At 39.5% G+C, this 23932-nt stretch overlaps 1 protein-coding gene across 8 annotated transcripts in view; it reads right to left on the bottom strand.

Annotated features, from left to right (window-relative positions):
* LOC126475335 (longitudinals lacking protein-like) overlaps window positions 1-23932 on the bottom strand; it is a 439557-nt gene that overhangs the window by 414874 nt on the left and 751 nt on the right. For all 8 annotated transcript variants that reach the window (XM_050103126.1, XM_050103129.1, XM_050103130.1 and 5 more), the window contains exons 3-4: window positions 22959-23883; window positions 22687-22782 (exon numbers count right to left, since the gene is read on the bottom strand). In XM_050103126.1, coding sequence (XP_049959083.1) covers window positions 22687-22782; window positions 22959-23883 — 1021 coding nt within the window. The remainder of the gene's footprint in view (window positions 1-22686; window positions 22783-22958; window positions 23884-23932) is intronic.

Genomic DNA, 23932 nt, shown 5'->3' on the forward strand with positions numbered 1-23932 from the left:
ACATTGCCAAGCTATATTGCTACAATGGACATACCTACAATTTGCTTTTTTCAGTGATGCATGCTGTTCCTACATCTAAATTACCTCCAAAAAGTCGGGTTGCAACTTGTTCCCAATATCTGAAATTTTTACCCAAGAATCTCGTAATGGCCCTTCAAGAACTTCATACGTAATCTCAGAGGTCTTCGCTTCTGATCTCCTCCGCTGCACTTCAGCTCTTAAAAAAGGGAAAGAGAAAGCCATGAGGTACTGTTATAATATGTGGCACCGCCTGATATTCCACAATATATTTACTGTTTTAAACCACAAACCCAGCAACTATTAAAATTTTGCAAGTTAACTAACTTCTATGTTCCTCATTTGAGTATATATTATTACTGCTCCTGACATGCGCACTCACAGGAATATATCCAAGAGGGGCGAAAATTCTAAAAATGCCAGTTTTAAAAGTTTAATGGATCTGCTGAGTTCTTGTACAGATTACTCAATACCTACGCAGTATGTATATTTCAACGATGTATGCAATCTTTTGATATTCTACAATCTGAAATATATGAGAAAGCATAGCCCAGGACATAAATTGGCCAAGTACAAATATGACTTGCGCACTGAGGGTTCTATACAATTATGTATATACATACAGTTCACAAATCCTGGAAATCGAGAAACAACAATTTCTGCCCATTATCAAGATCGACAGCAGCAAGATACTCGTCTCAGGACTCCCAAGACAGTGTCAAAGTCTCTACAGTAATCTTTCGATAGCTGAATTTCATGATTCTAGTTAAGCGGGAACTACCCTTGAAATAAATGGCCGTATCTTCTGAATGAAGCGACTTACATGAATAAAATTTTTCCACTTCCAAGCGACCATATATGGCAAATTTGAACTTTATACACCTACCTGTTCCTGAGAAAATGGGTTCTCAACAGCCGGACACAGACAAGGTGGTCCTATAAGGATTCCCTTTCTACTGATTGCCGCATGGAATCCTAAAAATCCTCGGGAGAAATGTGGTATGTCCAAAACCAACCGTAAACTGGCCTGTGGAACTGGCTTAACAGTCGGGGATTGAATGAAGGCAACCCTCATGTCTTCAATTTCTCACACTTATTTTAAAGCCAGCCAACCTCACTGCAGAATTCTTAGCTCTCATGACTGTGTATTGTGCTGTGTAGCACCCCATAGAGTTTAGAGTAAGTCCCAATTCCTGGACGACAGCCTTTCAACCTTAAAATTACACTTTGCCTCCTCTTGTCTACAACAGAAAATTATATTTCCCCCCACCCCCATGTATCTCACTCCCAGATGAAATGTGTGTTCACACCTCCAGCATTCAATGACCATGTTCACCAGAGTACTACTGTTGCTAGCCATGTGCAACTGAATGTTCAGCAAGCCATCACAGGTCTCCTTTGTCCACAGAAAACTGGTGTTGCTATTCTGTTTTGCAGCTAAGGGTGTTGGTGTCATGGGGCCTGGGGACCAGATAACGGGAAGGTATACTACAGCTATGTTTATGTTCTGGGAAGCCACATCAGTGTCCATGCACAAGGGAATCTTCAGTTCGATAAGCAATGTCTATGAGGAAGTGACACAGAAAAAATTGAGTACTCTGCTTCAGCACGGTTTTGTATCCAACTTGACTGCAGAACACCACTCAAGTTGCCACCACATTTGGCAATTGGCATAGTTTCCTTTGAACAATTGGCATAGTTTCCTTTGAACATTGTGTAAACAAAAAAAAAATTGGGATTATTAAAGTTATGGTATATTTGCCAACAGGCTCAGTGGTGTTGAATCTCTTCTTTAGGTTTTGATATTCACTATTATAAATGTGTGTGAATTCCATTAATTTCTATCACGAATAAAAAGGCTGTACCCAGAATCTACGCAAGAGCAAATGCTCGATCTTGCAACCCACCTCCCACTCCCCCGCCAAGATTTTGTCAAACGTTCAAAAGCAAGCAAATGTGGGCATCTGCCAAGACATCTCCAGAGCTTTTTGAAGTTGATGTGGAATTTTTAGATAAAATTATCACAGAGATGAAACCTGGGTGTTTCAGTATGACCCGGACACAAAACACAAGAGTGCTCAATGGCACACCGCAGTATCCCCATACCCAATAAACAAATAGAAGGTGAAAGCTATGCTGATTGTGGTTTTCAACGGCAGGGGCACGGTTCACCATGAGTTTGTCAAAATATCAACAGTGCTTCTTATTGCGAAGGGTCCATCGTGTGAGGTGTGTGTGTGTGGTTTGAGGTTTTCGGGCGCTAAACAGCGTGGTCACCAGCGCCCAAACACACAGAAACAGGAACACATGCGGAGAAGGGACGAAGACGGACAGCGAGCAAGGAGAACGGTTAAAAGGTACAGGCCTGAGGCAGTTACAAATCCTCACATACAGAGGCAAAACAAGAGGAGAAGAAACGTACTAAAAAAGGAAAGGAAAACATACAGAGGCAAAACAAGAGGAGAAGAAACGTACTAAAAAAGGAAAGGAAACACAAGGAAAAGAGAACAGAAATCGAAGTGAAACAAGTAGGTAATCGTGACTGGCGGACCTCTTACCTAAAGCCTGGGTGAACCAGTCACCCAGCAGCACATTAAAATCCTCTCCCTAAAATCCGAGGCAACAAATTGGACAGGACACAAAACCGTAAGACCTTAACCACAGTCGATGCGTCGTCTTGCAAAATAGAGGGCAAATCCGGTGGCAAGGAAACCACCGCCCTCTGGTCAGAGAATAAAGGACAGTCAAGTAAAATGTGCCGGACAGTTATCTGGACGCCACAAGCACTACAGATTGGTGGGTCCTCCCGCCGGAGTAAAAAACCGTGCGTTAAGGGACTGTGCCCGATGCGGAGGCGAGTGAGGAGAACCTCATCCCGCCTGCATGACTGGTAGGACATACGCCATGGCCGCGTGGTGGCCTTGACCAAACGCAGCTTATTTTCACCGACTGCCAGCCACTCCTCTTCCCATTGACGCATAACACGAGAACGCAAAAGGGAGGTAACAGCATGGAGGGGGCCGGCACATTCAACAACGTGAGGGAGGGAACATGCATCTTTGGCAGCCACATCCGCCAGTTCCGTTTCCCCTAATACCCACGCGCCCCGGCACCCAGCAGAAAGAAACCTCCTTCCCCTGCCGTTGCAGGTGGAGTAGGGCATCATGGATGTTCTGGACGACCGTATCCGCTGGGTACAAGTGTTGCATGGCCTGAAGGGCACTCAGGGAGTCAGAACAGATGAGAAACTTAAGACTGGGAACACATCTCATCTGCTCCAATGCCCGCAAGATCGCAAACAATTCGGCATCAAAGATGGTAAACGCTGCAGGAAGCCGTAACTTGACGACTCGATCAGGGAAAACAACAGCACAACCTACAGAGTCCCCCTGTTTAGAGCCATCTGTAAATACTGGTACATGGTCGGGATGCTGGTTTAAAATATCGTAAAATAAGGAGGTAAAAACAAACGCAGGAGTGCAGCTCCTCCGGTACTCTGACAAGTCTAAAAGGACGCTGGGCCTCTGGAGCAACCAGGGAGGCAGGGGGGTAAAACCCTGATGTTGGGGTGCCACACGCTCCACACCAAGGGACTCAAGCAAATGCTTGGCACGAATCCCAAATTGTCTCGTTGCCCTTGGACACGTGTGAGGTCAGCCATCACAAATGATTGGAAGCAGCATCATGACAACGTGCAGTCACACCTGCTTGATGGTGGCCAGCTATCTGGAAAGGGATTCCAATGATACCTCAGAAACACCCCCCCCCCCCCACCCCCGACAGTCATGATGTGGCCCCGCCCAACTTTACTATTGTTCCTCAAGCTAAAAACTTCCCTGAAAGGACACCATCATGGTACCCTGGAGGAGGTCCAAGCCGCCACGACTAGGGCTTTGAAGGCCATCCCAGACTGTGTGTTTGCGATAGCATTTGAAGTATGCAAATATCGCATGCAGTGGGTTTTTGACGCAAGGGTCATACACTGAAGAGTACTTAGTGGTTGTAGTGATATCTATGATAAATTGTGATTCACAAGCTCAGTCTCGTTACTTTTTATACAAATGCTGTAAACAGACAAATCCTTATATCCAAGAAAAGAAAGTCAACATTTTATACTGTTGAGTAAATATACAGACAAAAACACTTCCACACATGTGATCCTCACCATTTCACGAACAGCACCTCGTCTCCAATGACAGGGTGCACCTATCTTGACACGTTGGCAAACTATGCAGTCCCACAAATGCATTCTCTGCCCCATTTTCCAGCAGGGTTGTGCCCCCACCCCCACCCCCAACCTTTCCCTCTTAGCCACCATGTATTTGTTACCACATACCACTGGATTTCTACCTGGGGTTTATAAAGCCCACTGAACAAGTTTGGGCTGTCGTACATTTGACACAATGTATCTTTGCTGCAGTAGAAACCGTAACACCTGTGAAGCTTATGAACTTGGGGCAAGAAATTAAGCACCATTCTGGTAACTCTCAAGCTACAAACTATGTTCACACTGAACTGCAATTATGCACATAAAAATGTCCTGTGTAGAATGTTGGAGAAATGAAGTTATAAGGCTTAATAAACAGTGAAAAATAACTCTTTTTGTATACCTCTAGTGTGGAAACCCTGTATTTTATGATTAACATTCGCTTGATGAACCATTTCAAACTGTACCAATCATGGAACAACAGCTAATTTGAATCTAGCAGAAACATGCAATGACCAAAAGTGACATTTCCATATGCTTTAGAACAGTTTTCCAAACTGTTCCAAGAACCACGTGTTCAGCAGTAAATGAATACGTGCTCCGCAAAAATCTTAATAACATGGATTGTTTCAGTTTTTTTATGATGTTGTAATTTCTGGTATTTGTTTCAATTTAAAATTGAAATAAGTGAATGAAACAATTTTTTCTTTTTTTTTAATTTTATAACCTTAAAAATAAAAATGTGTTCCTTCAAAGTACTAGGATTCCTAAAGTGTTCCGTCAGAGGAAAAGTTTGGCAGCCCCTGCTTTAGAAGCATGTACCTTACAGAACATAATGATAACTGTCACGAAAGTTGAATTGGTAGACTCACTGCTGTCAAAACCAAAGTGGAATACATACCATTTTTGTAAATCAACAATTATCCATAACTTGACAGTAGTAGGGCTAATATAAACAAACATTATGCTTATTGGTAATTCTTGCTGTTACCGGCAATCAAAAATGCTGTTGTTCAAGTGGTGAAGGAGGTAAAAAATGCTGAAATGAGCAAATTCATCTCCAATCTCAGTTTTCGTGAATGAGAAAATACTGAGGGAGAGGATGTCAGGAACTCCTTACTGCTCTGCCTCCTGTTGTCAGCAGGTAACACTACTTCGTCAGATACGTGTGGTCTATCAACAGACTTTTATTTTACAGTAATTATGACCTCAGAATTAACCAACACACACTTTCTTCCAATTACCCCTTTACATTGTAAAAATTTCTTCAGCTTCACTTGATTTGACCATTTCACATTATGGCTCTTGTAAACAACAATTACCACTGTTGAACTAATGCAGATACATAAAACGCTGTCATCAAAAAGCACTCAGCCCAAAACTTAATTTGGTGGTAGGCCACTGGTCCTTTTCTCAAAGGACATGAATGATGAGTGAATGTGATTCTGTTACTTACTACTCAATCAGATGACGAAACTGCTGCGTAGCTTATTTCCAACTACTACCAGTGTTTGGAACAACAGATTAAGGGCAACTTTTAGTTCAAATGAATGGTGAATAATAGTGCCCTTTAGGAAAATGGCAGCAAAGAACCAAGTGCACTTAGTTTGTATGCCTGGGGGCCTCATTCATCACATTGAAAAAGCAATATTGCCCACCATAGAGAGAACAAGACGATACAACGAACTACAGGTTGTGGACCGTGTTGGAATAAATAATACCTGTCATCTGAGCTCCGACGTTCCACCTGGGTCATTCCAGCAACTGGCGGCGAAGGTTGAAAAGACCAGCCCTGCACATGGAATTTTGACAAATGCTCACAATTTGCAGCATTGTCCACAGAACAGATTACGGCCACCAGGTTCTGAGCCGAGTGGAAGGACAAAACAGGGTCTTCAAAGGCTCTTAAGACAAGTTAGGCTGTAAGATTTCCCAAACTTGTGAAACAGGGTTGAGAACTGTTGGGTCCCCATAAAGGTGTCAGTGTGCACCACACATCAAGAGGCTGCTACCCAGATAGCTGTGTGTAGGATACACACACAAAGGTTTTTATAGTTTAGGCACTTTCCAACATGTCCAGGTAATGACAGCTGTAGGACAACAAGAAGTATTTGGGTAAGATCCAAAAGAATGCCTGCCCCCTCCCGAAAGGTGAGAGTATTAAAATCCTTAACTGTAAAAGTATTCATCTGAAAACCAATGACCTTCTCAATGCTATGTGCAGATGGAAACCATAAACTGATAAGCAGAGATTCTTAGTGAAAACATTAAGGTGCTATCGAAAAGATAGGCTAATGGTGAATGGAGATGTATTTTTGCAGTTAAGAGAAATTAAATCAGAATTTAGATAGAGACTGACTGGGAAAGATTTAATATCAACGGTGGGCATAAAATTTTAATAAACACACAGTTACACAACAGACAGACTTGCCCTCTTTCAGGATGTTCACATTGAAACTGTATCAGTGACGATGACATGATTGGCAACAAAGAAAGGTATATTTATGATCAGTAAAGTAGTAGACGAAAAAGCTGTAGTGCCATCTCAATGAGGAACTTAACATTTTCAGAACAGAGCAGGAGCATTTAAAGGAACTACGGTTCAAGTTGATCACTGAATGATTATGTACCCAGCACAACAGTTCATAACGGAAGAAACCAGCCACAGTATACAGTCAAATGCAAATGTACTTCAAAAGAAACAGATAACTGCAAAAAATAAGTAAAATAAATCATAGGACTACAGATAGAAAGATGCTAAATGAAAGGTGTTTGGTTCTCAAGAGGGCAACATCTTTCACAAAACCCCAATAAATTCTGGTCATATGCACAGGCTATTAGTGGCGCTGAAGTCAGTATCCAGACATTGACAAATAAGACAGAAACTCAAAGTCAGGGCAACAAAGCAATTCCACTTTCAAATATTCTTCTACAAAGGAAAACCCACAAGAATCGCACCAATTAAATCCTTGTACCACTAAAAAGATGAATGAAATAAATATGAGTGTCTGTCGTGTCAAAAAATAGCCCACATTGTTAAAATTGAACACAAGAGTTTGCAGTCGAACTAGCCCCTCTTTCAACTAGGAAAAGCATGCCCAATACACTACACTCTCACTAATCCGGCCATTCCTAGCGCATATGGGTGCAGGATTAGCGGAAGTGTCAGATTATTGAGTTTCTGAAATTTTATTTTATTCATTTATTATGAAAACAAAGGGGATATTGTGTACTGTACTTTATTTAACCAAAGAATACAATTTTAAAACCAAGGAGATACTTTATTAAATCCAAAAATACATTTAATTTCCAAAGAAAACTTAGTCCCTGAATGTATACTGTACATAATTATACAGCCGTACCACTCACCATGAAACATGTCCCTAATTTTTAACTGTCGCAATGATGATACGTGATAGTGGCATGCTTTATCGTGCAACTGCATAACAAGTATTACATTGGTACTGGTTGGGGAACTTGTCACTGGACAAAGTAAATGATAATTCCAAATTGACTGGCTCATCGCTGTCACTAACTACTGGATCCAACTCTGCATCAATGGATGGCAACAATTTTCTCTTCATTAGGGTAGTGCTCTCCACTTTAGCCCATGCTTCAGCTCCTTGGAAAACATCACATACATTAATTGCTTTCCACCCCCTTCAGCGTAGTCTTATCAAGTCGTTTTCACTTTCATTCAGCAAGGAGACAAGAAGTGAATGTCGATATGACGTTTGATTCCAAATTCCCTGGTCCATGCTCTGAATTAGGTCTGACACATTGCATGGTAGAAAGATTGCTAGTATACCATCAGACTTTAGAGAAACATCTGAAGGATGACTGGGAGCACTGTCAATTATAAAGATAGCTTTCAGTGGAAGGTTTTTCCTTCTTTAGCTCTTTTCTCACTGCCGGTACAAAATTTTGTCTGTCCATCCACACTTTCATCTGAATGCAATACTGCACTGGTAGAGTATTTACGTCAGTGTGCTGAGGCCCAGAACAATGTGGATATTGGGATCTTCCAACCATAAGCGGTAGTTCACGACTCCCATTTGCATTACAACACGCCATTAATGTTACGTGCTGTTTCTGTTGCTTGTAACCACAAGCTTCCTCTTGGCAGCTAATGTTTTTGATGGAAGCATCTTGTAAAAAAAAAAAAAGAAGTCTTGTTTTATCAGCATTATACAAGGCATCAGCAGTTAAATCTCCTTCCTCTATCGTCTTCCGTATCTTGCTTACGAACTCATCAGATCCTTACTGTTAGCTGAGCAACTTTCCCGAGTAACTGTCAGCTGCCGAATGCCATTTAAATTTTTCTAAGTTTTATAGCCAATCCTCACTTGCTGCAAACAAGTTACTACAGCCAACTTGTTAGTTAAATGCAGTTGCTTTTACCTTTATAATCAAACCACTGATGGAATTCCTTTACTGTGTTATAGAATGAACCATTTATAAACAGCTACATCCCGTTCTTCATTCTCATAGCCTTCTATATTCATTGTGCACATTTTTGGATATGTGCCAGATTACTGAGAAGCTGGATTAATGAGAGTCTAGCGTAGTTGGAAGAAAGCACAGGTCACACGCATTTAACAAGACTAGTAGTACAAGTGATCCACAAAATAACCAGCCAATATTGTTGGCACTAAACTGTTGCAGAATCTCTGCTCATTTCAGGTCAACTCAAAAACATGTTCTATATATAACGGAATGACCTCCATGCCAGCACGAATTCTGTAAACATATGTTGTCGTCGTCTTCAGTCCAGAGACTGGTTTGATGCAGCTCCCCATGCTACTCTCCCGTGCAAGCCTCAATCTCCTTATAACTACTGCAACTTACATCCCTATAAAGCTGCTTAGAGTATTCATCTCTTTGTATGCCTCTACAATTTTTACCTCCACACTTCCCTCCAACACAAAATCGGTGATCCCTTGATACCTCAGAACACGACCTACCAACCGATCCCTTCTTCTAGCCTTTCAGAAAAAACTTCCTGCCTAGTCTATACACAAGATTAACAAAATAATTTCACTTCTTCAGAAACATTTTCCTTGCTGTAGCCAGTCTACTTTTATATCCTCCCTACTTCAACAATAATCAGTTTATTTTGCTTCCCAAGTAGCAAAACTACTCCACTACTTTGGGTGTCTTCATTTTCTAATCTAATTCCCTCAGTATCATCTGATTTAATTTAATTGGTCTAAATTAAATTATCAGTTTACTTTTGTTGATGATCATTTTATATCCTCCTTTCCAGACACTGTCCATTTCCTTCAGCTGCTGTCCCATGTCCTTTGCTGCCTGACCGAATTACAATGTCACTGGCAAACTTCAAAGTTTTTATTTCATCTCCATCGATTTTAATTCCTAGTCCAAATTTTTGTTTTGTTTCCTTTACTGCTTGCTCAATATAAACATTGAATAACAAGTGGGATAGGCTTGAAGCCTGTCTCACTCCCTTCCCAACCATTGCTTCCCTTTCAAGCCCATTGACCCCCAACTGCCATCTGGTTTCCGTACAAATTGTAAATAGCCTTTTGCTCCCTGTATTTTACCCCTACCACCTTCAGAATTTGAAATTATTCCAGTCAACATTGTCAAAAGCCTTCTCTCAAGTCTACAAATGCTAGAATCATAGGTTTGCCTTTCCTTAATTCATCTTCCAAGGAAAGTCGTAGGCACTGCTTCACATGTTCCAACATTTCAACGGAATCCAAACTGATCTTCCCCATCAGCTTCTACCAGTTTTACCATTCATCTGTAAACAATTCGTGCCAGTATCCATGACTTATTAAACTAATGATTTGGCAATTTTTCACACCTGTAAACAACTGCTTTCTTTGGTATTGGAATTACTATATACTTCTTTTAGTCTGAGGGTATTTTGTCTGACTCTTGTCATGCCTGTCTCTCCCAAGGCTATCAATAGTTCTAATGGAATGTTGTTACCCCCGGGGCCCATTTTCGACCTAGGTCTTTCAGTACTCTGTCAAATTCTTCAAGCAGTATTGTATCTCCCATTTCATCTATTCCTCTTCCATTTCCCTCAAGTACATCACCCTTGTATAGACCCTCTATATACTCCTACTTACAAATCACTTATTCTACCCCATTCTGCTCAAGTAGGTGGGACCCATACAAAATAGTAATTGACAGTGATACTGAAGAAACTTAATTGGCGGACTGAGTTGGATGTAAACTACCCCGAGAAAGCCAACTTACACAGCTTCAAGAACCACCACCTAATATCCACTAAGAAGACACTAAAAACCCCCCCTGTATTATTCACACGATGATTCTGAGTGTCACAATGATTCTGAGAGATTTATTACAGCACATAGTCAAGTATTCAATCATTCTTCCCAAACGGTGTACGTGAATGGAACACTAAGAAACCCCAATCCCAGCATCAATGGGATGTGCTGAACACACCACATTGGGCAGAGTATATGTGCCGATATCAGCATGGGCTGTTGATCTGAACAGCAATCACTATGAAAACAACCAAACCACCTTGCTCTTGAACCACTCAAGAATCAAATACACAATCTAAAACACTCAAAACTGCTTAATCAACAACAGTGACATAGTAATGTAGCTGCCGTCATGTAGTGTTTGTTCATTGCAAAGATGATCGCGTTCACTGGCTCAAATTCCGTATCTCCTCAATACTTGATAGGGATTCAAGTCAACACAATCAAATTGTCAAATACTTTCTTTTTATACTAAACGTATATGTCAATACACATGAACACACATTTTATTCTGAAAATAGCTAATTCAAATTTATGTAGTGTGCAATCATAGGTAATAAAGTTCAAGAATCTAGTAGAATGAACACCATTTCAATGACTCCAACAACTTTATAAATACTGTTTCTTCAGATGGTGTGCCAAATCAAATTCCAGTATGTCTTCTATATGAAGAAATGTTACATTCTTCACTGAAAATGCTTACTTACCTTCTACAAACACCACCAGCAACCGTAACAGCCGCATACACTCAAAAGTTTTGTTTTTGCTGGACACACTAAGAAGTTTTGATAGGACAGTAAGAAAATGAATTTTTCCTTTTTCTGGAATCTGCTTCAAACTTGATGTAGCTCTTTATATCTCCTGACGTGACTTATAGTAGAAAGTTTAATGCAGTATTGTGCAATTCATTAATTTTTAGCCTACTCATTCATTGCAAGGGTAAGTACTTACATTTCATATTTCACCACTTTAATAGTTTAAAAATACAGGAACTCAGTGCCGAACATATTTACATGCACAAAATTATTCAGTGCAACTGTTCTGCCTCTCCACTGCTATGCTATCACTTCAAAAAGGAAACTTACTCGAATGAGTGCATGTGCACTGAAATATTTCCTTAGGAAGGTAGTGATAAAATGTTTGTAACCTTACATCTGGAGGAAACAGCAGGTATCTGCAATTAACCACACAAAAACCACGAAATACATCCGTGAAACTAAGATTGTAAAAATTTTTCATATGTTCTTAAATCATTTTTTATGGAATTAATTGGATCAATTGTAACAAGTACCTTGTGCCACAAGCTTCAACAGTGTTAACATAAAAAAAATGTATATCCCAATGTCTACCTCTGCATATTTCCAATAGAGTCCTGGAAGTAATACTTCCATGTACATTTTAAAACAGCTTGGTACTCAAGAATTAAAGTAAGTTTACAGAGGTGACAAGTTGGTTGGTTGGGTGTGTGTCTGTGTGTGTGTGTGGAAAATCTTTAAAGCAATATGCAACAAAATGACAAGTTCCATTGCCATGAACTTTATTAAAAATACCATTTTCAGTATTATCAGTTAACACTGTACGATTGCAGTAACAGTATGAATTACCAACAGTGTGCTATTAACAAAATGTGGAAATCTGTGTTCCATTGAGTGTGTGGAGATATGAGAGCAAATGAAGTACAGCCTTCCCTTTTAAGATGTAACACCCAATCTAAATGATCCCTTTAAATTGATAAACCTCTACCTCATAAAGTTTTGAACATTGCTCACCTGTGTGGGAATAACTCACCTTAACAGATGATGCATATTCCACAACGGAAAGGTGGTTGTTTGACTGCTTACCTCAGTGTGCATCAATAAGGGACAGTCAAATGGAAATGAGAGATCAAAAAAGAAAGTAAATGGTTTATTACCTCAAAAGTAATTGCCGTAATTCAAAAAATTTGTCCCAGAGAGACAAAACGGTCAATGCCTTCACGAAAAAACCTTTGTAGCTGCCCACAAAGCCACGATTATACTCGGGCATGCACCTCTTGATCCAAAGTTGACAGTCACAAATTGTCTTTCTTCAAGGCCCCAAGGGAAATGCATGAGGAAAACCATCTTGGCAAAATGTGGGCAAGGCATTATCCCACAACAGAAATGACTGTCTGGTCACTTTGATTGCAGGCTACTTTTAGTGAAATGTCCACATAGACATTTAGGCAACCACAAAAAATTTCCCCCAAAGGCTATGGCAGTGTTGTCTCTCAGTGCAATATAAATAAAGCTAATAGTTCTGGAGATTATTTGTGAAATAATAAACAAGTTTGCTTTTTCTCATCTGTCTCATTTACATTAGACTGACCCAAATAAATTTGCTGCAGCTTCATTGTACCACATTAGTTACTTCCTGGACAAACGAAAGTTCACTAACATTCCTAAAAATCATGTATGCTCTTCTGACCAACTTAATCTCGCCTTGGTGCAACCAAGACATTCTGGTAACCTTCACAGAAAGAAACCACAAACACCAGTTCTAATTGGTTACTTCCTTTACACATGCTTTAACTTGTACTAATGTTTAGCTTGTGCCACCTTGTCAAAGAGTCTATTGAAAATACTGCAATCAAGAAAAATTACCAAAGAATCCAATGCAGTGTAAATCGTCAGCAGCGCTTCCTTCAATCAATCACACACACACACACACACACACACACACACACACACACACACACACACACACACACACACACACACACACACACAAAAAAAGAACCCTGTCCCTTCAGAAAAACTATGTACCACCCCAAGTTACTGAACTGTCAGAAATGTTTGAGGAACACTGTGCACTGACATGCAGGTGCCAGTCTGGCCATACAGGCAACTAGTCGCAAGTCATGCTGAGCACATAGTGAAATAAGATGATCTCATTTTACATCAATCTCAGAGTGGACAATGACAGTAGTTATGGATTGCAATGCTATAAGGAAGGGCCTAAGCAACAACCTTTCACTAGTACAATCAACAAGATGCGATACATGCAATTCAATTTCTGACAATACTGTTAATAGCTTGTACTTCACTTCTCTCTTCTGAGCACTTTTTACCACCAACCATCAATATTCAATAAGTATTTACAATCACGAGGCACAACCTCAGTCCAGAAAATTCTCTAATATCACACTGCTAACAGACAGTTCTTGAGTAGCAATAATGTGTGTGTGTGTGTGTGTGTGTGTGGTATTTCAACTGCACATTGAGTGAAGGTGTAGTGCACATGATCTAGACCACAAAATGGATCAGTGAACATGTATGCTGCTCTGTTTCGAACTTCAACTGTAACTGCATGCACCCTGGACGGCATACAGGAAGTGAAGAAACTGTCAAAGAATCATGTGACAGTGCAAATGATAAGAGGAATTGACTGAGATGACCCACTTCATAGTTATCCACATACGTGCAAATGGAAGCTTTACCCAATTTGTTTCCCACTCTCATCCTAGAACAAATGCAAGTTCAAATTGACACCTGTGGAGACCTCTTTTGCATGGAAGATTAATCATGGCCCTATCAACAATTCCTCCACAAGGGCACCACAGTAAATGCCGCAAAAGATTACGCACGTACACCTCCAGTACACCACATAAGGTGACTTCAACTCTGCTCCACAACAATGCTTGACAACGCACTGCCTTTCCAGAGCACAATTCCTGGCCAACAGATGAGTTGTGTCAGTCAATCAACCTACTTTCAAGCCTTATAGTTGTTCCTCAAATTAAAATCAGGTCTCTCATAGCTGTTCCCAGAAGTGCATCACCAACAATGGGTATGACTTTAAACTGTTGCTCCAGCAAGTCAACAATTCAGTCATAATACAGACACATTCAACAAGCTTTCAAGACAAGTTATATCCACTTCAACCCATTAACAAACTTTTTACTTTTACATGTTACCATCTATTATTGTGGAGCTTTGATAGTTGTAAAATTAACTAATCCTTTATCAATGTTACCAGCAACATTTTGTACACAGAACCACATATACTAACAATCAATAACTGCCTGCCATGTGATGGAAGTAACTGGCAACTTTCTGATAAATGAAGTAGCTGAACAGCAGCATTCGAAGTGCAGTTTTGCAAATTATGGGATTTACATCATTCTGCTATAAAACACATGCTATGCAAGTAAATAAGGAAAGAACAGAAGCCACAAGGTACTGTGTACACCACTAAGATGTGTTAAATTACATATATGCTCATGGTGAAATACAAAGAACATGCCCCATTCTTTGTCTGGCAGCACTGCAGCAACAACACATATCTGAACATTTCTAATACCTCCTCTTTGATTAAGAGCCAAAGATGTGCCAAGACATTTAGTTTTATTATCAAAAGCAACCACTGCCAATGACAAGAATAAATGCAATAAATCTATTTTCCCAGTTACCCCTAAAAACTGCCTGCAGTCTTAGAACTTGCAGTAAGCATTATATAAACGAAAAAATGTATTTACACAATTTATTAAGAAAAATAGCTAATACCATTCTTTCCAATTTGGTTGCAAGAAAAACATTTCCAAAATAAATTTTCTCCTTCTTCCAAGAAACTACAATATAACCTATGGAAATAATTGTTTTGAACACTCCTTGAAAAGTTTTGGTATCTGCCCATTAGTAGTGTCACATGTCATACGAAAGTTTACACTGCCAGCTAGCTATGAGATGACCTTTCACATTGTTAGTGTGACTATATTTTTTGTGTGAGCTGTCATATAGCATGTGTGTAAATCCCAATACAGGTAAGGATAGGTATGATGAATCATTGATCTTGGATGATTAAGTTGCATCATTAACCTTTGATGGAGAACATGAGTTAATGATCACAGGAACAACTATGGAACCTTTATTCGATGCTGCCTTGTACAAATATAGCAACAAAGAACAAACAATGTAATAGAAAAATAAGATATTATTTCTCTCTCAGTAAAGTACAAAGTTTCCATTTATTTCAATGTTAAAGATATCTTCATTCACAGATGGCACTAAGTCACAGAAGTGTTCACAGTTTCAAGTCCTTCGCAACACACACTACCTACACCACCCTATGTGTACATCCTCTACGAAATGCAGCGAACAAACTTCTCTACATGCTGACATGAGCTGGAAATCTGAAAAGAAGACATGAACCAAATTAAAGAGAAATCTGATGCAAAATCAATATTTATAACCACACCTGTAATGGAATGGCACCTTATTAAATTCATGAGAATTATTTTGGTGTATCTAATGTGTTGCCAAGTGCCTCAAATGGATCAGTGACCCACAAAAATCGAAGTTTTCATAACTATAACTCCCAACAGAAAACAAACTGTTAATCTATATTTACAAGACAAACTTTAGCAAAGAGGTGGCAGTAAGACCAGAATACAGACCCTCTAAAATTTACAACAACAAGTGTACAAAGTTGCAGTATGGGAAGTATACTTTACAATAGCAGGCATATTTATTACTTTAGAATCAGGGTTGGGGGAGAAAAAAAGACCCCATTAATAAACCAGAATACACTGTAAAAACAGAAATGATCCGCAACTGGAGAACAAACACCAGTATGAATCTCTTTTGTAAGTATAATTTGAATTAAAGATCGGAAGAGGATATCTCAAGTTCTGAACGACTATTTTCCAGTACATTACCATGCATTTATACCACACCAATGCACAGTGTGCACATATTTCCTGTAACATTCACTTGGCAGGTGAGTTAAATCAATTATCTTTGTGCTGTTGCTGCAGTTCTGACAACAGAAGAAATATGAGCTGTGCTTTGGTGTTTTGCACTGAGCAAATCCACAGTGATATTTTAAAACCACCTTCCCCGAGATGGAAACAATACAGTAACACAAAAAAACTTAAGTTTACGGACTTGAGTAAGTGTAGAGCCATGTTTCAGTTGCAGCATGTAACACCGATTTTAGTCTACATCATACCAAGAAAAAGAACTAAAATTCGAAACTGTCACTTTAACAAACATGTAAAGAATAAAAAATCACAACATTACTATATGTGTAAGTGTTTCTGTGGGTGGTAATAGTACACTGCAAAAGAAGATAACACTTCTTTTGCCACAAATATCATGTACAAAATTAACAACAAATCTTAATTACTTCGACTCGCATTTCATCAGTAAATGGCAATACAGTATGAAAGGAACTGGTATAAATATGAAGTAGCTCTTATCAGAGATGAGAGCATACTATGAAATGGGACAGCAAAGTTCGATTACACCTGTCAATCATTTTACTCAAGTCGCCCTTTCATACAGTACAGGGATTTGAAAATTTCACTCTCAAATTTCATAGCATACACTATCCCTCAATTCAGCAACTGGTTTACTCGGGGGCTCATAATTTGTTAATATTTAGTCATTACATCAAACTGAGGCATTTGTAATAACTCCCATTTAAGGAATTTGTTTGAAAAGGTTAACATCGAAAAATCATTAGCTGTACTACATACCTCTAGTCCACATAGAATAGGCTGTCTGCTTAGGAAATACGCTCTCCAACTTGAAGGCACACGTTGAAAAGACACAATGGAACACCAAATGCCGCACCTACAAAATTGTTATCGGAAAAAAGAAATACATTAGTATCATTTAAATTCCAGCAACACATTTCAGAGGAACCAAGGCTGTAGGGTGGGAAGACTAGATAGATACAGAGAGAGAGAGAGAGAGAGAGAGAGAGAGAGAGAGAGAGAGAGAGAGAGAGAGAGAGAGAGAGAGAGAAAAATTCAGGGAGGGACTAGATAGATACAGAGAGAGAGAGAGAGAGAGAGAGAGAGAGAGAGAGAGAGAGAGAGAGAGAAATTCGGGGAGGGGGGCACATGACTAAGTGCCAATTCTTATTTTTGTTCCTCTGAACTGCATTGCAAATAAAATTATTTCAAAATTCAAACAGTATTTATTAATTAAGCAACTAGATTGTATTTACTTACTTTCAATAGCTGAAGTGAAGTTTGGTGTGGCAATGGCAGCAGTTCAGTTCACACCCAATCACCAACTGGCTCTCCATGAATGCAGCAGATTAGTGCAGAGCGATTTCTCAAAATATACCTGTGCACACCGCTTCAAATCTCCCCAGTTGTTCCAATGTAATACATGACAAGATATCAGTATGTGACTTTTCTGTCACATTTTAGGCATTCAACTTGCCCTTTAAGAACCTAGATTTATGAAGGATATGCCTATAATGTGATGATGCTATCTGTAAAGCAAGCACAACACACACACACACATTTCGTGTACTTCCTCCACAACATACTTATGCCTGTAAACAATGTGTGAAATTCATTGGTAAGTCATCAAAACACTTAGGCATCCAGGTATGGCTTAATCACATCCAGTTGGTGTTTGATGTAATTTCCTTGATATGAAATGACAATGTTTCACCTGTGAATTTGAAAATTTTGAATTTCAGGATGTGTTATGAAGTTAATGTGAGGCACAGAGTTAGACTAATGTTCATCTTCACTGGCACCTGTAGCACCAGCTGCACAATAGGTAGGCCTCCACCTCTATAATGGATCAGAGTACATGGTACAAGCATCATTTGTGTAGGACCCCTGGAATACTTCCAACCAGAATTCCAACTTACATACAGATCAGTTTAAATGAATCTTCAACAACTGTAAAATATTTTCTTACCAATGAAAGCTTAGAAAGTTTACTGCACCATAAAACTTAAGTAAATTAGTGGTTATGTGACAGGATAATGCAGACCTTCAAAATTCATGTTACCATTTGCTGCAATCATTCGTATGTGAAGTGTCATTAAAAATCACTTGCGATTGTAAGCTAATAGAGAGCCCATCCAGCCAGCTTCAACTGGTAAGTGACCTGCTTTACGTTGGTGTGCACGAAGAACATCACTCCGACTAAATCGTTTCATACAAACTGCACAACAAAATTGCTTCTCCACTCCACACTCATACCGCATGTGTCGATCAAGTGTGTAGGTGACCGAGTACTTTCGGTCGCAACGCGGACAACTCAACATGCTAGAACAACCTATGTCTGAGGATAGTGTAGTCAACCGGCTGGAGAAGGTGGCCAGTCTGCGATACAGTGGCCAGACCTCTGGAACAACAATAAACATCCCTATGTCACTACCTGCTATCCAAACTAAATATAGGCATATGGGGAAAATCTTCCATACAACTTAAGCCCAATACCACAAGTACCAGTAAGAACAGAAACTATAACTATCAAATCATGTACATCAGAATTCATTCAGCTAGTAATTTGGTACACATTTCAAGCACACATTTTCCTGTATTACCATGAAACATAGTGATTCGCCATTAACTATAAATATATGCCATATTCTAAAGTTCCATTAAACTAAATTTTCTTCACTCTACATGCTCTTACATATGATACTTACATCTGTCCCATCAAAAGTTTTTACGCATAAAATAAAACTGTTTATTAAGATATACTGAACCAGTCACACGTCTTAGGCAAAATTAACTTGGGGAAACCAACCACAAAGCAATTATAATCAACCACATTATAATAGTCATTTCAGGTGCTAGTTCCTTATTAGCAATAATTTTGAGTGTGTGGGTGTGTGTGCGCGCGCACAGTGTGTGTGTGTGTGTGTGTGTGTGTGTGTTTGTGAGCAGGAAATCTTAAAGCTATGATACCAATTTAAAAAGAAGTTAAACTACAAACATCTCAAAGTCACATTTTAACAGTGAAAATACCTGAAAACACAGCAGCAACAGTAGTACATTACCTGTGAAGTATTCCCATGTCAACATTTCAGATGGCCACAATGATAATACGTCAAAAAAACTTCCACCAGCACTGTGCCCACACACAGCACCTCAACACCATAAATGCACCTCGACAGCAACATATTTCCAACATCTGTAATTACTTGATCTCCAACAGTAGTTGATAATTTGAACAGTCAGACTTGGGTGACAAACCTCTGGAGTGCATTGTTCCTGGTGCCATTATAATTGCCTCCTCAAGCAGTGGGGAGAAAGTAAACTAAACACAATTTCAACCATTCCTGAACACATCAAACCCAATACTTACGAAAGGCCCTGTAATAAACACTACACTAGGTATATGTTAAGAAATTTGCTGAAGATGGGAAGAAACAGGCAAATATTTGTGTCAGGTATTTAAATTCATAAAATAATTATTTCTTACCACTCCGTTCTGCTTTAAACCTAAATTCATTCAAATATAACTGGGCACATTTATAGAATTAAACTAGACACATATGCCCAAAATACACTCACAGGTCACATCAACCTCCGGGAGAGGCACAACCACATCCAATACATGTTAATCGAACTCAAATTAAACCAACAGAATTTTTTATGGCCTGTCATTAGATGCTTCCATCAACTTACCATGGACTTACCATGTCTAGTCTTGCCCCCTCTCTCAAAATCAACATGAGTTTCAGTACCAACAATGTGGCACACTCGTACAATCCAAATTGCAACATCAACTGCTCAGGGAACATTATAGAACCACAAACAAGCTCAGCTTTGCATTCTGAAAGCTGTATTATCATCACAACTGATAAAGGTTTGTCTGCCACCGACATTTTCAGCTACTACGCAAGGAAAGAAGAGACATGTCATCTAATCACTATTAAAATTTCTAAAAGTGCCATATAAAAATGATACTGACCATCATAAGCTATGCATCCATCTTCATAAATGATGTCAGTAGCATGGAATTGGACTGCAATTTGGTCAACCATAGCCTGAATGCACTCTGTTGGACCATCCACCATCAGCTGCTTCATCATGTTCACTGCTTCAGTACAGCAACGGGTAATCTTCTTAAGCAGAGTTGGAAAGTTGTCTTCTTGCCAAATTCTTGTGAAGATGATGATGATGAGAGAGCTTCATAATATATCGCAACTGCTAGTATTAAAATAACCAGCAACCGATGCTAAGTTCTCTTCAGAAATTTGCGCACGCGAAACTTTATCGTTTGACGCTCAGGCTGGGTGAAACCACCCTCCGCGGTGTTCAGTAAGATCGCATTCCATTCATTACGGAAAAAATAAATTAAATAAAATTGATATTTATTCTGCACAGCAGCAAAAACAAGCAGTATCCACTTAGTCGCAGGTACCACAAATACCACTCACCTGTGTGCTGAAATCCAATTTCATGTTAAGGTAATAATGTACAAAGGCTTCTGCTGCACTTTCCTGAAAACATTCAGCACTCACCTAATTCCTCAAAGGCACGTTGGTAATTCTAGGGATGTCATCAGTGTTGAAAATTTGTAATGATGCTGTCCTAAAGGTGAGAATACATTTTCAAACAACGCACCATAACAAGTACGGAAGGCTTTCTTTCAAAACTGTGAAATAAGTTTCAGAGCTGCTTCAGGCAAAATACACTGTGTGTAGCTGTGTTAATCCAGTGTTTTCTTATCCGCAAATGGTGGAAATTTTTTACCAACAACCTTATAAGCTTCCAACAAAAGTCTTGCCTGCAAATCTTATATTCATACAACTAAAGAATACTAGTAACATGTATTTCAGATCAGCACCCTCAGAACAATCCTATCAAACTTTTCCATGTAAGACAGCAACTTTAGATGAATATGCGACTAACAGTAATTTAAGAAAAATTAAAATTTACTTACTCTCTGAAACTTTGTTCTGCAATCAAGGCCTCCTATCAGGATTTGTGGTCATCTTCACTTCATGGGATGTGCAAGCTCACTGCTTTTGGCATCGTCAGATCTTGATGACTTCTATCCACACTGTTGATCTTGAAGTCTTCCATGCTGCAGCATATCTTGATGTCTTCTCCATCAAATGATGGTCATGTGACATCTTGTTGGCTTGTAAGATTTTCGTAATAAGCACCGCTTGACTGATTCTTCTAGTGTATGATCAATAAAGACGATGCGCACATAAAGCAAGTATCCGAAATTTCATAATCGCAAAAAAGTTGACACGATGTTCCGAACGAACTGGAAAGTTTTGACGTTCTGTGGCACTTTGAATGGAACTCAATGCTCGAGGTGAAAACGCTGTTTAGGAACAGTATACAGACATCTATATACACAAATAGGGACTTTATATGGTGTCATCAGCCACTTCCACACAAAGTATGGGCATATGCAACTACGGGTACCATTTGCTGAATTCCAACTTTTTTGTCTTAATTCTATAAAATGCTTATAAAATAATAAAAATCATATTGGAAGAGAGCACTGTTTAATGCCTCTCATTGTAAGGCAATGCATGTATATGATTTATATAATTTACTTCAGACCTGGGCTACCTGTTCTTGCCTTATTCTCAAACAAAACCTTAGCACTTAATCTTTAAAGCTACCCTGTTGTTAATAATAATACATGCACAGAATGATTAACAGTACATATAATCCTAACAATGCGACATTCTTCATGAGTAAGTTGTAACATGATTGACAATTTTAAAAACTTACTCATGAAGCATGGCAACAAAAGAAAATTAAGAGGACATGCCAGCTCCTGAATGCCAATTATTAAGTACCAAGCACAGCAGTAGACCCAAGCAGCACAACACTAAAATCCTATATAAAGAAACTTCACAGTTGATTCCTTTCACTAAAACCGTCTACCCTTAATTTATGAAGTTGGGAATTTTAAGTTTTAAGATCAAGTATGCTGTATCACTATCCTTTAAATTTACTTTGCTCCCACAGATTTCATGTTTTATGCATGTCACTAAGATTTTACAAGTGCCATTAGTTCAGAAGCAGATACTACCCAACACCTAGACAGAGAGAACACTAATAACATAATGAAAACTTTATACTTTAAGTACTGCACCTCCAAACAACCTAACATGTGCCTACTGTCCACTCATAACTTAAGAACCTCAACAGCCCATTTAAACCTATGTATGAAGTGATTATAGATACTTATGTAGCCAATATCTTCAGTTGTCAGATCCTTCCTGCAATATACAACTAATTCGCTGGTACACTTTCTTGACAGTACATAATTTATTTGCTGGCACATCCTCCCAATTACATGAACGCATATTTCTCCGCAAAGTAACAAATCGGCCAGAATAGACAATTTCCGATCGGTGTAGTACAAAATAGCTACACTTTAAATCACAATGTTCCGACTTTGCGTAGAAATATGCTAATAATCAGTAAAACTTTTCTCTTACCTTGAGAATCCCTATGAGCACCAACCGCTTCCTGCGCAGCCATGAAGACTTCATCCGTCGATCTGTCAGTTGCAGTTACATGCCACGGTGCAAAGCCTGCAGATACACACCCATCATTTCATATCTTTGCGTATGCTTTTAATGACTGACAATGCCGAAAAATTTTACTGACTGCTAGGAAAAAATGAGCTAAATCTACCAAGCATTAATTCAAGCTAAACGTTCGAAATCTGAAGATCAAGATGTACACATAATATACTGTCGACACTAACCTGTTCCTTGACTGCTGGAACCCTCCCCACCATGCGAAGGACCCGCTCTAGGCTGATCCATATCGTCCATGTCATCATCTAAAGTCAAGTCCTCCACACTGTCATCGTTCACTTCCTCCAGGTACTCTGACTTTGGTTCTAATAGAGGTTCAGTCTGTGGCTCTACTTTATGCACAACAGGTTCAGGTTCAATTGGCATTGTCTGTGGGGAGGCTACAGCACCTTGCACTGAGGCCAAAGGTTTGCTCATAATCTCAGAGTCACTGTTTTTCTCCTCAGTTGTATGACTTAACTGGGTATCTAACGACGGTTTGGGTATTGGCGTCGACGTAACCGGCGTTATGGTGGCGGGTATACTTGGAGCAGGAGGTACCTGCGATTGGGGTGGAAGTTCACACGAGCTACTTGTTTCGTGATTGTCAGTTGATGGTAAAACACCAGGTGCCCCTAAACTGTTCTCATCACAACTTGATCGGCGTCTATGCTTCTTCCGTTTACGTGAGACGGGCGAAATGCTGCCCTCCCTCGTCGTGGCCATCTTCTGCAACGGCATCGGCGGCGGGGCATCCTCGGGTAAATCAATAACTTGCGGAACTTGAGATGGCTGCGCCGTTCGTCGATGCTCGATAGTGAGGCCCGACGACGAATGCTGTAGAATAGGTGGCGTTCTTGCTGGTGTGGGAGGAGGTGGAACCGATTCTTTTCTCCTCTTAGGTTCCACTTCCCTCTCTGTACCTCCGCCACCGCTATCCGATAAACCCTTTATCTGCAGAGATTCGGCGGCTTTCAATAAAGCTCCTAATTGATCTTGAGAAATATTCACTTCACCCCGATACATATAATCCATCATAGCTTTCAATTCTTGGAATTTCACATCTTTAAGAATAACGATCGGGTGTTTCTCATAATGCTGACTCAGCAGGAGCTGTAATGGAGGAAAAACAAGAGTTAGAAACACATATCCGAATTTGTTA

Source organism: Schistocerca serialis, chromosome 4, assembly GCF_023864345.2.
Source record: "Schistocerca serialis cubense isolate TAMUIC-IGC-003099 chromosome 4, iqSchSeri2.2, whole genome shotgun sequence".
Lineage (NCBI taxonomy): Eukaryota > Metazoa > Arthropoda > Insecta > Orthoptera > Acrididae > Schistocerca > Schistocerca serialis.